Source organism: Octodon degus, unplaced genomic scaffold, assembly GCF_000260255.1.
Source record: "Octodon degus isolate 3935 unplaced genomic scaffold, OctDeg1.0 scaffold00079, whole genome shotgun sequence".
NCBI classification, from domain to species: Eukaryota; Metazoa; Chordata; class Mammalia; order Rodentia; family Octodontidae; genus Octodon; species Octodon degus.
Genome location: NW_004524655.1, coordinates 8,216,954 through 8,231,545, shown reverse-complemented (window position 1 = coordinate 8,231,545; position 14,592 = coordinate 8,216,954). Strand labels below are relative to the sequence as shown.

Sequence of the window (14,592 nt, the reverse complement as noted above, 5' to 3'; positions counted from 1 at the left end):
AGTCTCCAGCTGTGTCTTGTTTCTGCAGGGCCCTGCTAAGGGCAGCACATGTTCTGAGCTGCCTTTTTGTTATGGGCTTCAAAACACTTCCTGCAGCCTGAGACTTGGGGGCTGGCAGTGGGCTACAGACACCCCCTTCAGAACTTGAAGGTCACATGGATGCCCCCAGAGAAGCTAAAATTTGGCTGACTCTTAAAAATAATAGGATTCCAATGTGTCACATTTGTGTCATGGAGGGGCTGGATCCTATGGAAAAGAGACACTGAGAAAGGAGCCCTTGGGGTGGCATCCAGCAATTCTGTCTGGCCTGGGTCTTGCATTTTGGACTCCCCTTGATGACCTTTAAGGCCAGCTGAGCCCATTGGCTTCCTAGCAGCTTTCACACCCAGAACTCTGCTTTCTCTGGGAGACATTCTGCTGCACGGGACTGTCCTGTCTCACTCCGTGTCCAGGGTTCTTCACAGGATAACTCCTCGGGCAACCCAACTCTGGAATCTGGGCAGATGTTTCCCAGTGCTTGTAGTTCTCTTGCATAAATACTGTGCGAGGCTGGCCCCATCATGGACCAAGGGAAATGTGACTTTGGCCTCAGAGCGCACAGAGCTGATTGAAAGCTGTTTGACCTCGTGCCGAGGTTCTGATGACTGATTTTTCCTGAGAAACTGTGCGTGTTCTGTACTTTTCTCTCTGTGTTTTCCCATGGCAGTGCTCATAATGAAATGGATTTAGGTGAAGGCAACACTGAGAAGGCCCTCATTATCCTCTGAAGACAATTTTCCCCCACAATACTGTGCATCCCACGTGCCCTCAAGGCTGGGGGAGAGCATTTTGTCATGGAAACAGGCCAGGACTAACTGCCAGGGCAGTCTGATCTCTGGCACTTGGCTTAGCCAGTCCCCAAATGGAGCCTGACTTGGGGAAGCTCATTCTACCTCTGGCTGCTCTGCCCAGTTGCCCTGTGAGGGTGGCCACACCCCTCCAGCCCCCTGACTCCAGGAAGAGAACCACATACTACAGTAGCCCTCACCCTCATCGGCCTCCAAAGCCAGAGCACAAATCATTCGAAACTTTCCTGAGTGGGTGGGGAGGGATTGGTGAGGGAGGGCGGCCTCTCTGCCCGCGTCTTCACCCTAGCCTCATGCTGCGCTAGCTGCCCTCTGTGAGCTCTTCACCGTGTTCCCCACTGACTTCTCACAATGGCCATATGAGGGGGAGTGTGTGTCATCCCATGTTACAGGTGGGGAAACTGAGTGTCAGGATCCCTCACTGAGCTGGAAGCATGGCCACTCTTGAAGACCTGCTCATTAACATTTCTCCTTGGCTCTCAAGATTCCACAAATGCTTTGTTCTCATGAGACTGAGGACTGTGCAGTCTCAGAAACCCGGATGGCCTCCTTTTGTATCCCAGCTCTGCTTCTCTCTAGCCTTGTAACAGGGATGAGTTATTTGGCCTCTGCCTCAGTTTCCTCATCTGTCACATCCCACATAGGACCACTGAGAAGACTGGGTCATCCAGTACATACAGAGGGCTCAGGCCAGTGCCCCCCATGGCATTACTACTGTAAAAGTGCTTCCTTTTGTCCCAGCTGCATGGAGTCCCTGCCAGTTCTTTAGCTTCTGAAAATGAAAAGCACGTCATATGCCTTCTTCCTCTTGTTTAATTCTTTTTTTTTAATTTTATTTATTTATTTATGTGTGTGTGTGTGTGTGTGTGTGTGTGTGTGGCCAGCTCAGCCCACCAGGGGGCGGGGCTGGCTGGCATGTGGTGCTGGGGGATCGAACCGCGGTCCCTGTGCTTTGCTAAGTTTGTTCTACGTAGGTGCTTTAGACCACTGAGCCATCTCACCAGCCCCCTCTTGTTTAATTCTTTTAAGGGCCGTGGGACCCTTCCTCGGCCTCTCCAAGCCCTCTCTAGCCACATGCCCCCCCTCTTGCTCTCTGGGCTCCCTCTCTCCTATACACATTTCTTCCACCTGTCACAGGATCTTGCACCTCTGTGCCCACCTGCTGGCCCTCCCCATGTCCAAGGAAATCATGCCTCACCCTTCTGTTCTCGGCTTACAACCTCTGGACGCTGCCTGACTTTGTCCCAACTGCCCATTCCAGGCCGCAGGCTGAGACCACATGTGTTCTGAGTCTCGCTAATTACAACCCCTGCCCTCGGCCACCCCAGGGACGGCCTTCCCATGGTGGCGGCAGATGCAGCAGAGTCTGAGATACAGACAAACACAGCATATGTCTTGAGAGTTGGGTGGAAACTCCCACCCGCTTCCCACATACCAGAACAGGTGTCATGTGGCTCTCAGAGAGTAGACACAAAGCCACTGTAGCCAAAGAGGAACTGCCAGGCCCCTCCCCAGGCACCCAGACATGAACGCTGTTCTCTTAGAGCACTAAGCATGTCTGTGATTCTTAATTCATCTACATCATTACTTGAATAATTTATCTGTCAAAGACTATAAGCCTTATGGATGGATTTATTTTTGTACTACTGGGGATTTGAACCCAGGGCCTTTGCACTGAACTATGCTGCCAGCCATTTCTTTTTTCTTTTCTTTCTTTCTCTAATTTTGAGACAGGGTCTCCTTAAATTGCCAAATTGCCCATGCTGGTCTTCAGTTTGCCATTCTCCTGCTTCAGCTTCTCATAGTGGTGGGATTACAGGCATGCCCCATTATGCTCACCTCATTGTTTGCAAATGACTTTCATCCTGGGCTCTTACCGCAGTGGCCAGCACACACAGTAGGTGCTCGGTAAATACAGGGGTTGGGTAGGTTTCCTCACTCCAGCTGACATGCTTGTTCCCTAACCTCTGGCTTGGATTGGGAAGGGTTCAAAGGTGAGCGGGACCACTGGCGCAGCGGTCGGACCATCTGCATCAAGACCCACGAGAGCGGGCAGAAGGAGATCGAGGCCTTCGACGCCGCCATCCTGCTCATCCGCAACCCCTACAAGGCGCTCATGGCGGAGTTCAACCGCAAATATGGTGGCCACATAGGCTTTGCTGCGCATGCACACTGGAAGGGCAAAGGTACAGTGAGGAAGGAGGAAGGGATGGAGTGGGGCCTCAGAGGGGGCGGGGCATTTGGGGGCGGGGCCATGAATGGGCTTGGTATAGTAGGGTGGGCCCTTGGAGGGTGGGGTTAAGGTCATCCTCCACCTGTGCTGGATGGCCTGTGCTCCAGTCCAGCCCTGCCCCTTCCTGGCACAGCTCCTTACTCTCTGAGTCTTAGATTGTTCCTTCTGTAAGTAGGATAATAAAATCATGTGGATGTGAGGGTATATTCTTCTGACAAACACTCTACAATTGTGACTCTTGTGAGTCTGATGCAGCTCTGGCCAAAGCAGGAGACCTGAATTCAGCACCACATCCGTGACTGTATGACAGGATTGTGTTAGGTACAGAGCCTCCTTGCAGTGAATCTTCCAACAGGTCTGAGACTCGCTCACACCACAGAGCTTGGAAATGGCAGTGTTGGCTCCCAAGAGGGCCTGGATGTGAGATTCAGCTCTGGCACTTACTAGGTGACAGAGGGCCCCTGTGTGATGTACATTTCAGCAGAGAGGTCTGGGTAGTGATTAGAGCTAAGACTTGAGACCGGAATTCAGTCATCCTGAGTGTCTTTAAAATCCCTCATCAGGGCCTGCGAGATAGCTCAGCAGACCAAGCCCCTGCTTAGGCAAGGGCAGGGACTGGGGTTCAACCCCTGGCACCACATGCCACGACCCTCCCCACCCCACCCCCATGGCACTCTGAGCCGGCTACAGAGACTGAACATGGTGGTGAATGCCTGTAATCCCAGCACTGGGGAGGCTGAAAACAGGAGGATCATTATGAGTCTGAGCTACAAAGAGACCCTGTACTAAGTACAATCCCTTATCAGCTACAGGACGGTCTTTGTTATCTCTACTGAATGTTTTGGAAATGGTTCTGTAGGGGGAGGGTGTTACTGAGGATTGAACCCAGGACCTCAGCCCCTTTTTAAATTTTGAGACAGGTTCCCACTAAGTCATTAAGTTGCCCAGGCTGGGTTCCTCCTCCCTCAGTCTCCCAGAGTTCTGGGATTGCAGGGCACACCCAGCTTGAGGTTAAATCCTTAAACCCTCCACAATAATTCCTACTATTTCATCCCTGGAACAACCCAAGTTCAGAGAGGTCAAGGAGTTTTTCTGGGTGGAGAATTTGCAATTACATAGATGAGTGGATTCCAAAGATTTGTGGTGCAGCACAGCACCTGTGGCCAACAGGAAAGGTGTTCTGTGCTTAAAGGTTGTCAGGGAGACAGATCTCACGTAAAGTGTTCTTAACACACAAGCATGTACAAGTGTACCAAAGAAAATGGACCCGAGTAGACTTTGGGAGATGGCAGATGTGTTCATGACTTCCATGGATATTAATATAGCTGAACTCCAAATTGGGCATATTAATTATGTGCAGGCTTTGCACACCAGTTATACCCCAGTATAACTGGGGCAGGGATTTGAACTCAAGGAGCCTTGTTCCTGAGTCCCTGCTGTTAAGAGCTGTACCTTTGCTAATGGGCTGCAGATGGTCCTCAGCTTACAGTGGATCCTCTTATGAAGGGAATACTTCATGATGTGCAACCAATCTGCTTTTCTCTTTCAAAAGTAGTGAATAAATTATATGCAATACTCAACACTTTATTAAAAATAGGCTCTTGTTAGACTACATATTTCCAGTTATAGTTTAATGTAAGTGCTCAGAGCATATCTTAGGGATGCTGGGCTTATGCTGGGATATTTGGTAGGCTGAGTGTATTCAGTGTGTTTTCATGTATGGTATTTTCAGTTACAAAGGGCTAATTTGAACATGACCAGTCTTAGGTCAAGGAGCACCTCAGTGAGCTGCTGGCCCAGTGTCCTGGAACCCAGCAGATACCCTGAGGATGTGAGCTGCTCCTAGCCCATCCGGTTCCTCCAGGAACCAGGCTGTTCCCAGGCCCCAGCCCCTCCAATGAGACAGAGCAGGGAGGCTGCTGTCAGCTGCACCCTCCACATGGGTTTCATTGATGCAAACCTGTGGCCTGGTCTGAGCTGCTGAGCCCTGGGTTCCCAGCCCATTCCAGGGGGCTCATCCATCTTCCCAGAACTCTTGCTCTTCCTCTTGGAGGGGTTGGAAGCTGGAAAAGGTGACAAAATTGGTTTATAGCCCAGAGTAAAGAGGCCCCTGAATTATTTCTCTGTAGAACAACTTAAGAATGAGCACTGACCAGAGCCCAACGGAGACATCTCCAGTGCCAGTAGTGGCAGCGAGTCACAGGAGCACAGACTCTGCTCACCGGAAGTGGGATGGACCTGGGGATCACTGAACCCCTGGTTCTCAGCCTGGGATGCACATCAGGCTCCCTGGAGGAGCCAGAGGAAATCCCAGTACCCTGGTCATACCCCGTCCATTGCGAGGGTGGAGCCCAGACAACCGTAGTTTTAAAACTCAGCTTCTTCCTATGTGTAGGCAGGGCTGAGAGCCCCAGAGTCCCTATTATTGGTGAGGGAACTGAGGCTTGGGGGATTCAGAGTCGGCCAAGGTCACTTGGGCACTAGTGGTAAGACTGGCCCTAGTCCTCCCTGACCTGCTGATGCGGGAGGGAAGAGAGAGAGGATTAACTCAGGGAGTTCAGGGACACTGAGCATTTGCTATCTAAACTCCCCAATAATAAGGGGAGGAGAGAAAGGCTGCCATAATCTCAGCAACATTCCATTGTACATGGGCATAAGCCATCCCAGGCAGGGACATGTTCCTTGACTAAAGCCCTAGGCATGGACTAAGCTGGGATCCAAACTCAGGCATTGATTGACCGCCAGGCTCCACTCTTCCTCAGGGATGCTGTAGACACCCAGCATGCCAAGAGGCTTTCCGCTCCTGCACAGAACCCTGTTTGGCTTCAGAACAGTCCCATAATTTCCAGAGGTCACTTCTTCCAATTTGTCTTATTCAAGACAGCTAGGAGCCTTAAAGCAGGGGAAGGAAGGAGATGGACCAGCTGGACCTAGAGGATGCAGGGCACAGAAAAGATGCTCTATCACGTTTATCTCTTATGGAGCCTGCAGTCCCACACTGCCCTAAGCTTGGGAGGAGGGGCCTCTGCCAGCATGAGCCCCCACCACAAGACCCAGCACTCTGCAAAGACATCTGGGCCATCTGGGCACTGCAGGCACTTGAATGGGAGACCCTTGCCTTTCGCTCTCCATCCCCTGGCTTCAGCATTGCTGGTGAGCTAGTTAGAAATGCAGATTCTCAGGCTGCACCTGGAATCTATGGAATCAGGAACCCTGGCAGTTGGGGCCTCCTACTTCTTTCAATACCCACCCCCAGGTCTTCTAATGAGCACTCCGCTGCTGGACCACTGCTTATGAGTCTGAGCTGCACAGTGAGACTCTGTACCGAATACATTAAAAAAAAAAAAAAAGCCTTGCTCCTCAAAGTGCAGCCAGTCTCCAGCAGCCCCCAGCCCACGCTCACTGGAACAAAATCTGCCTTTATAACCCGATTTCATGGGGGCTTTGGGTACACTTGAAAGTTTGAGCGTTGCTGCATTAGGATGCCTTGGTGCAGAGTGAAGGGTCATCCTAGGAAAACAGAGGTCACTCAGCCATGGAGCAGGTGCACCCCGCCTTGCCCTTGTCCCCTTCCCCATTTCAGCTGAGTGGAGGCTCCCATGCCCACCCACCCACCCACACCTTTGGTTCCATCACATTAATTTTATAATCTCTCTGGAGTGAGTCCAAATCAAAATTTTATGTGATATGATTACACAAGGTGAATTGTCCTGGATCCGTTTAATGAAACAGCTACTGTGTTTAATGATTCCGTGGGGACCTAAGTACAGAGAAGCCATTAATCAGCAAGGCCTTCATTCCTTTGGTCCACAAGAAGACAGAGCAGAGACTGGCCGGCCTGTGCCCAGCCAGGCACACCTGTCTGGCAGTCCAGGTGGAAGCGGGGCTCATTACCTCTGTTCCGTGACTCGGTGTGTCTTTATTACCGGACTTCCAAGCCGTGATCAATTACCAGGAATCCTGAGCTAATCAAGGGCTTGGTTTTAAATTTTGAAAATTTTAAATGAAGTATCTGAGGAGCTGTGCCTTAGGAGGGGGTGGAGTGGGCACATATCTGGTGCCAGAACGGGTGGGGTGTGTACTTTTGGGAAAGGGCCTGTGGGATGTCTCAGGGGATGCTGGGGACATGGGGGCAGCATCGGCACAATCACAACAGTGACCAACATTAATCCAGCTTCCGCTGTAATCCTCACACTGCGCTGGTGTCTCCCCAAGTCTTCCACTCTGTCCGCAGAGCATCTGTACCGTGAGAGGTCTTATCAGGCTCGCCTATTTACAGACAGGTAAACTGAGGCTCAGCGAGATCAAGTAAGGTCTCTTAAGCCACACAGCTCATGTGGAGAGGAACCTAAGTCCCAGTCTTATAGCTGGGCGATTCCATGGCAAAGTCATCTGTGCACAGACCTCGTGTCCCAGGTCGCAGTTTGAAGATGAAGCCTACAGTGTGTAGAGGAGGAGGCCAGGTGCCCAGGACCCAGAGCAGCAAGAGGGTTGAGGCCAACTGGGTCGCCAGCCGGAAGCATGTGGACATGGTGGCTCCCAGGGTCACACAGGGTAGATATGGGTTTCACCTTGACATCCCCTGTGGCCTTGGCCCAATTGTTCATGTCTCTGAGCCTCCATTTTCCTATATCTGAAACGTGCTAATCTCACTCCCCAGGTTTCATCTCTTTTTCTTTCTCTTCCTCTTCCTCTTTTTCTTCCTTCTATGTTTTTCCTGTCTATCTCTCTGTCTCTGTCTCTCTGTCTTCCTGTCTGTCTGTCTTGTCTGTATCTGTCTGTCTGTCTGTCTGTCTGTCTGTCTCTCTCTCTCTCTCTCTCTCTGCTTCTGTCTCTGTCTCCCTCTCTATCATTTTTACATTATTTGGGATTGAGCCATACTGAGCCAGCCCTTAAAAATTAATATATATATCTATATAGATATATAGATATATATCTTTTGTATTTTGATACTGGGTCTTCCTGAGCGGCTCACTGTGGGCCCAGGCTCTGGCTCAGCCTAGCTGAGTGCTGAGATCTCAGGCAAGCAGCGCCTCAGGCTTCCTGAGAACTGAGTGAGGTCACTGTAGAGGTTGCCGTAGCCCCTGATGCCCAGTCCGTGCCCAGGCAGCATTCCATCCCAGCCTGCCCCTCAGTGTCCCACAGAGGTGTGCAGGCAGCAAGGACACTCTGTCATCTTCATCCCACTGCACCCAAGGCCCGGCATGCGGCACTCCGTACGGGATCCAGCCACCGTGCAGCCCAGCCCTTCCTCTTCCTTAGGGACACTCCACGATTTCCCTTGGCACCACTGGAGATGGCCAGAGTGGCCAGGCCTAGATGTCTGCGTCTTTGTGGCGCCGGGTGATAGATTCTGTCCCATCACCTGGGCTTCTGCCAGGAGCCTTAGGAGCTGCCTTGAGTCTCCTGCGATGCTGAGGGTGACTCCGTCACTGGGAGATTCTGCAAAAGTCAAAGAGACCATGTGCATACTAGATTTTTCCTAATCACCCAGATACATCTGTTCTTAACCCACTATAACAGTATGGGCTCAATTAGTCAGAGACATTGTAAATAATCTATTTTAAGAATTTAAAAAAATCTCCTTGTCACCACGTAAATATTTCCCAAGCAGCCATGGGGTTCTGGGAGGGGAGACAGGGGAGCGGGAGGCACACACAGATTCTGATGTGTTCTGCAAGGGGAGAGAGGCTCTTCATCACCGCACCATTTGGCGCTTGGGAATTTTAATTTAGCTCAACAGCCGTTCATGGAGCCCCTGCTGAGGGAGGCATCGGGAGGCAGTGGGATGAGGCCCCCTGGGGCCTGGGGAGGGGCAGGGCCTGGGCTGGGGCACCCTGGTCTGGATGTGCCTTGGGCCCTGCACCCTTGAGCAGGTCACTGTGCCCCTCGGAGCCTCAGCTTCCTCCCTAATGATGAGTGAACAGCAAGTAGCTTTTTCCTTTCAAGGAAGCTGCTAGGATTAAAGGACATACAGGATATTTGTCACCGAGCTAGGGGTGAGGTTTCTGTTTTTAAGAACTACTCCCCAGCCTAGACTGGGGCTTCACTGATCCTCATGCAATAGATAAATGTCCCCTGTCATCCCCTGGTCCCGGTTCAGAGCTCAGGGACCTGCCTGGTGATCTTCAGCTGATTCCTTTTCTGTCCTGCTCCCAGAAGTCTCCTGGTCCTTCCTCTTTGAGGCCCTCTGCAGGGCTCCCCAAGGAATTTCCTGTGTTCCGTGTGACCTAGGTTTTAAGTCCCAAGCATCCCCTGCCCATGTGGGGGACAACCCACCTTGTTGTTCCGTTGTGGCAAGGTGACTGACAGCAGAAAGGTGACATAGGTGGGAGGTGCAGCACAGTGCAACCCATGCCATGCAGCGTCGTGACGAAGGAAGGAGGGTGCAGACCAAGAGGGGGCACCAAAGCTAGAGAAGGGGGCAGTTTGTCTGGGAACAGATTGGCATCGGTAGCAATAAGATTTACTGAGCACCTACTGGGCATGAGCCCATGGAGGCTGTAACTGTCCTGCAAAGAGACACTAGCACAGGGCGCCTTGGTGAGAAGCCCAGGTCTTGAAGTTAGATAGCCTGGGTTCAATCCCTGGCTCTGCCTGAGATTAGCTGAGTGAGCCTGGACACTTCCTGAGCTGCTCAGTTCCTCAATTTCCCTTTCTGCTGAATGAGGGTAATGATGGCACTTACCTCACAGGATTGTGAGGTTTAAGTGAAGTGAATAGATATATAATAGTTCTTAATGTGTAGTATAGCTGGGCTAGGGAGATAGCTCAGCAGTCTGAGTGCAGCCTGGCAAACACAAAGACCAGGGTTCGATCCCTGGTACCACACGCCATACTGGCTACCAAAACTAAATGTGGTGGTACATGCCTGTAATCCCAGCACTGGGGAGGCTGAGACAGGAGGATCACTACAATTCTGAGCTGCATAGCAAGACCCTGTACCAAATAAATGAATAAAAGATTTAAAAAAAAATTTAAAAGATAAATGTAATATAGTTGTATACTTAAGTAATTTACATGCTAGCATACATTGTGTAACATAATATACATATAATATACATTTTACATTTTGTATAATAAGTAATACATAAAATATATTTAATTATATATCAGAGTATCATATAATTTATTATATAATTATGTGTGTCACCTGCATATATTTATATACAAGTATAATATACTGGATTCTCACTATAATATACTTATTTATATATTAATCTAAAATTAGTATAAATATACTATCTGTATATTGGATGCTTATATCGCAGTAACATACATTTACATAGGGGGCCTGGCTTGTAGGAACGCAGGAAGGGGGAGAGATTATCCCGGAGACGTGGCGGGCTGTGGGTGGAGCGGTGGGGGTGCAGAGGGACACGAGCCCTGCTGCCACCGCCTGAGCAGGGGCTCCTGTCGCCGCCTGACCCTCCCTCCTCCCCACAGAGTGGCCGGAGTTCGTGCGCAACTACGCCCCCTGGTGGGCCACGCACACGCTGGACTGGCTCAAGTTCGGCAGGAAGGTGCTGGTGGTGCACTTCGAGGACCTGAAGCAGGACCTCTTCGCCCAGCTGGGCCGCATGGTCCGCCTGCTGGGCGTGGCCGTCCGGGAGGACCGGCTGCTGTGCGTGGAGAGCCAGAAGGACGGGAACTTCAAGCGCTCGGGGCTGCGCAAGCTCGAGTACGACCCGTACACGGCCGACATGCAGAAGAGCATCTCGTCCTACATCAGGCTGGTGGACGAGGCCCTCAAGGGGCGCAACCTCTCAGGCGTGCCGGACGACTACTACCCGAGATGACGCCTCGGCGCGGGGGAAGGCGAGAGCCCCGGCATGCCCTGGTGACCCTCACTGACCTGTCCTCCCTTTGGTTTGGGGACCATCCACCCCCTGGCTGCGGTGGCCTTCAGCGAGTTTCCTGCATGACAGAGGAGACTCGAGGGAAGAGAGTGTCGCGGCGCACCCGCCCCAATCTCTGCTGCTTCCCCGGCAGATGGGCGCTACCTGGTTAGGGGAGCTCGGCTACATGGACCCTTTTCTCCCACACCCACCTGCCCTGTTTCCCTGCCTCCCCCACTCTGGGTTCCCTGGTGGGAAGGAGGGCTCCTAATTGCCACGGAGACACGCTGGGCCCTGCCCAACCCCAGCAGCAGTTGTTGAGGCCTCATGCGACAGCTCCAGGGACCTTTGTCAAAATGCGACTCCTGTAGGCTGAGAGGTGCCACTCATTTCCTTCTCTGCTCAGGAAGCCTTGGCACTGTCTCCGTCTCAGGCCACCCACTGCTGGGAAGAAGGATGGCAGGACCTGTCCTCGGGGCCTTGGGTGCCTGACACTCTGGGTAGAGGGGAGAGAGTGGTGCTCACCGTAGGTGGGGTAGCACCACCACCTGGCATCCCTGGCCACACTGCAGCTGTGGAGCCAGATGGTGGGGTTTCTACTCGAGGGCTCCAATTTTGTGCTGTTCTTCCTCAGCTGTGTCTAAGAGGTGATGTTGGAAGTCCTTCACCCCACTCCCAGGATTCCTTGGGTAGCATCAGCTAAGCCTATAGGCTGCCATGCCCAGGTTTTGGGTGAGAGCCCTAGGGACCCATCGGTCCATGGTGGGCTCCAACACATCGACCTTACACTGCCCTCTGACCCCTACCAGTGGGTCCTTTGCTATTCAGCTGGTAGAGCCAGAGTGCTCCAAATCAGCTGGAATCCTGACCAGAAGAGACTCCCTTTACCTTCCTAGACCACCAGCCTCCCTTCTTCAGAGCCTGACAGGACCAGTTTCCCCTAAAGGCCCTTGAAGGTAAAGGGATAATGAACAGCTCATCGTTTCTATTGTCACGCTGCTGTCTTGATGCCGAGACACCAAACCAAAGGATTTCTGAGGACCCGAGTCACTGATCATCTGTTTTAGATCATTGATCCAGGACCCCATCCTCTCCTCAAACCTTGGATCCCGGTGGCTTCACTCCCAGCCCCCGTTTGCACCCCCCCCTCCTGTAGCTGCAAAAGCCATAGGTCACAGCCTCTTTGCTCTTCTGTCTGGAGTGTCCCCAAGCACATGCCCCTTCCTAAAGAGCAAAGGGACTATGGAGAAGGCGAAAGAAAAGAGTATATTTTTTTAAGAGGAATAGGACCAATACATTCCGGCCCTTGGGCCCTGGCCATGCAAAGAGAAGGCACAGGGACTGGACCTGAGCTATGCTTCTCCAAGTTCCCCCATCTATAGAATTTGGGCCACCCCGTGGCTCAGCCCCTGGGCTCGGAATGTATTTTGTACCGTGTTTCTTTCCCCCAGCTGATTTCTAATCTTTCACGAAGCTGCAGAGGGCTTGCCTCCCATCGTGCGTGGAGGCCAGCTCTCTCTGGAAGACTCTTGGTCCAAGACTCGGGCCAGTTCTTTGCTGGTGGTCCCCTCTGGCCACAGGCTTGTGTCTGAAGATTCCTCAGGTCAACACGTCAACACTATCATTAAATTCAAGTTTTGTTGATAATTCTACTCTGGTGGAGTGTTATATAAGGCAAGTTCACAAAGGAGATGTTTTCTGTGGGGGTATGTCTGTATAATTGCTTCTCTCTCTCTCTCTCTCTCTCTCTCTCTCATTCTCTCTGTTTGTCTCCCTGTCTCTCTCACTCTCCATCTCTCTCTGTCTCTGACTCTGTTTCTCTGTCTCTCTGTCTCTCTCTCATAGTCTCTCTCTCTCTCTCTCTCTCTCTCTCTCTCTCTCTCTCTGGCATAGCTACCTGCACCTCTGTGTGAAATCACCCTTGTGTCATGAGTCCCCCGTTCCCCTGTGGGCATGGAGATCAGCCTATTCTTCATGTGTCTCTGTGAAGAATTGTGTGTGCAAGGGGCAACAACTGACGTGGGTGACCCAAGGTGTGAGGGGCTGTCAGTCTGCTTGGGGAGACCTGCCTTCTGAGTGTACCTTTGTCCTTGGTAGCTGTGAGGGGCGTGCATAGATGTGGGCTGGAAGAGACAGCCACCATAGGCTTGTACATGAGTGTGGAAGAGGTCATATGTTTGTGTGTGAGTGTCTGTGACAGAGAGAGCCTGAGTGTGAGCTACGCACATGTTTTTGTGGTAGGGAAGCCAGTGAGAATATAAGGGCACAGAGAGGCCCCTCTGTCCTCTGGTGTGTGTGTGGCAGGGGACGTTTAGCCTCAGCCCCTAAACGCTGAATACAACTGAAGGAAGACTCTGGGTTCACTCCTTTCACTCACTGGAGAGGTTTCTGAGAGAGGTGCTCGTGCTTGGACCAGTTCCCACTCATGGGAGTGACAAGATTTAGATACCACCACATAGTGGACAGGAGAGAGGGAGCAGCTATAGGCCAAAAAGATAGGGGAGGGTGTCTCCCATCCAGGAGGAGAGCTGAGGACTCAGGGACCCAGGGTCATGAACCCAAGGTTCACAGATAAGGGGGAGAAGAAAGACCCCAAGGGGAGATGTGACATAGGGATCCCGCTGGCTCCCAGAAACCATTCTGGGATGACTGCACTCTGGCCGAGCACCAGCCTGCCTCCGACCCCTGGCCACACACAGAGCCTGGACCTAGATCCCTGAACTGGAGTCATGACTGAACTCTGATCATGCCTGAGCTCTGATCCCAGACATATACTAGTCTCACACTGATGTTTTATTCAAACTCCACAATGACGGATTCCCAACTCTGGTTCTGCACACACTGAGCCCTGATCCTGGTTACTGATTATACTTCAGTGTGGATCTTTTTTTTTTTAATTTTTAATTCATTTTAATGAGAAAACAAGCTAAAATAGTAATGAAACAGTTTCAAAACAGGTTAGTAGGACAGTTACAATAATTAATACATTGAGGGACTGGGAAGATAGCTCAGTAGAATAACTGCTTGCCTGGCAAGCACAAGGGCCTGAGTTCAATCCCTAGCTCTGCCAAAAAACCTAAATAAATAAATAAATAAATAAATAAATAAATAAATCCTGAGGGGGTCTGACCTTGTCAGATACAAAAGTTACATTTCTTGTTATATAGGTCTTGCTTTATCTTGGTCTTAACCATCCAGCAGAAAAGTATAAAAGGTAAAGCCATATTAATAGGCTAAGCTGTAAAAGGCTCAAGTCAACAACTTCTGACATTGCCAGTCTTTACGGAAAACCCACTACTATTATGGACTACTGGACTATATTGGAATATTTTGCTGAATTCATGCACCTACAATATTTAAATGACAATGGAACATCCATATCTGACAAAACTAAACAAAAAGGGATACAAATGAAGGCCCATTTTGCATCTATATATTTAAAATAGTTAGGAAAATAGTAGATACACAGCTACTTTGTCTTAATTCAATGAATAGAAAGGTTGGTACTAATAGTGTTTGTGGACAGGATATCATGTCTGCATTTTCTACTATGAATAACCACTAAGAAGACAACAATATGCAATGTATTAATTATTGAAACTGTCCTATTAATTGATTTTGAAACTGTCTCATTGCTATTTGTTTCTCAATAAAATTATTTAAAAAACAATAATTA

The 14,592-nt window shown here is 50.7% G+C and overlaps 1 protein-coding gene across 3 annotated transcripts in view; it reads left to right on the top strand.

The window, feature by feature from the left end:
* Wscd2 (WSC domain containing 2) overlaps window positions 1–12,640 on the top strand; it is a 117,941-nt gene extending 105,301 nt beyond the window's left edge. For all 3 annotated transcript variants that reach the window (XM_023721012.1, XM_004636286.2, XM_023721013.1), the window contains exons 8-9: window positions 2,831–3,031; window positions 10,525–12,640. In XM_023721012.1, coding sequence (XP_023576780.1) covers window positions 2,831–3,031; window positions 10,525–10,877 — 554 coding nt within the window. In that variant the 3' untranslated portion in view covers window positions 10,878–12,640. The remainder of the gene's footprint in view (window positions 1–2,830; window positions 3,032–10,524) is intronic.
* The last annotated feature ends 1,952 nt before the right edge of the window (window positions 12,641–14,592 follow it).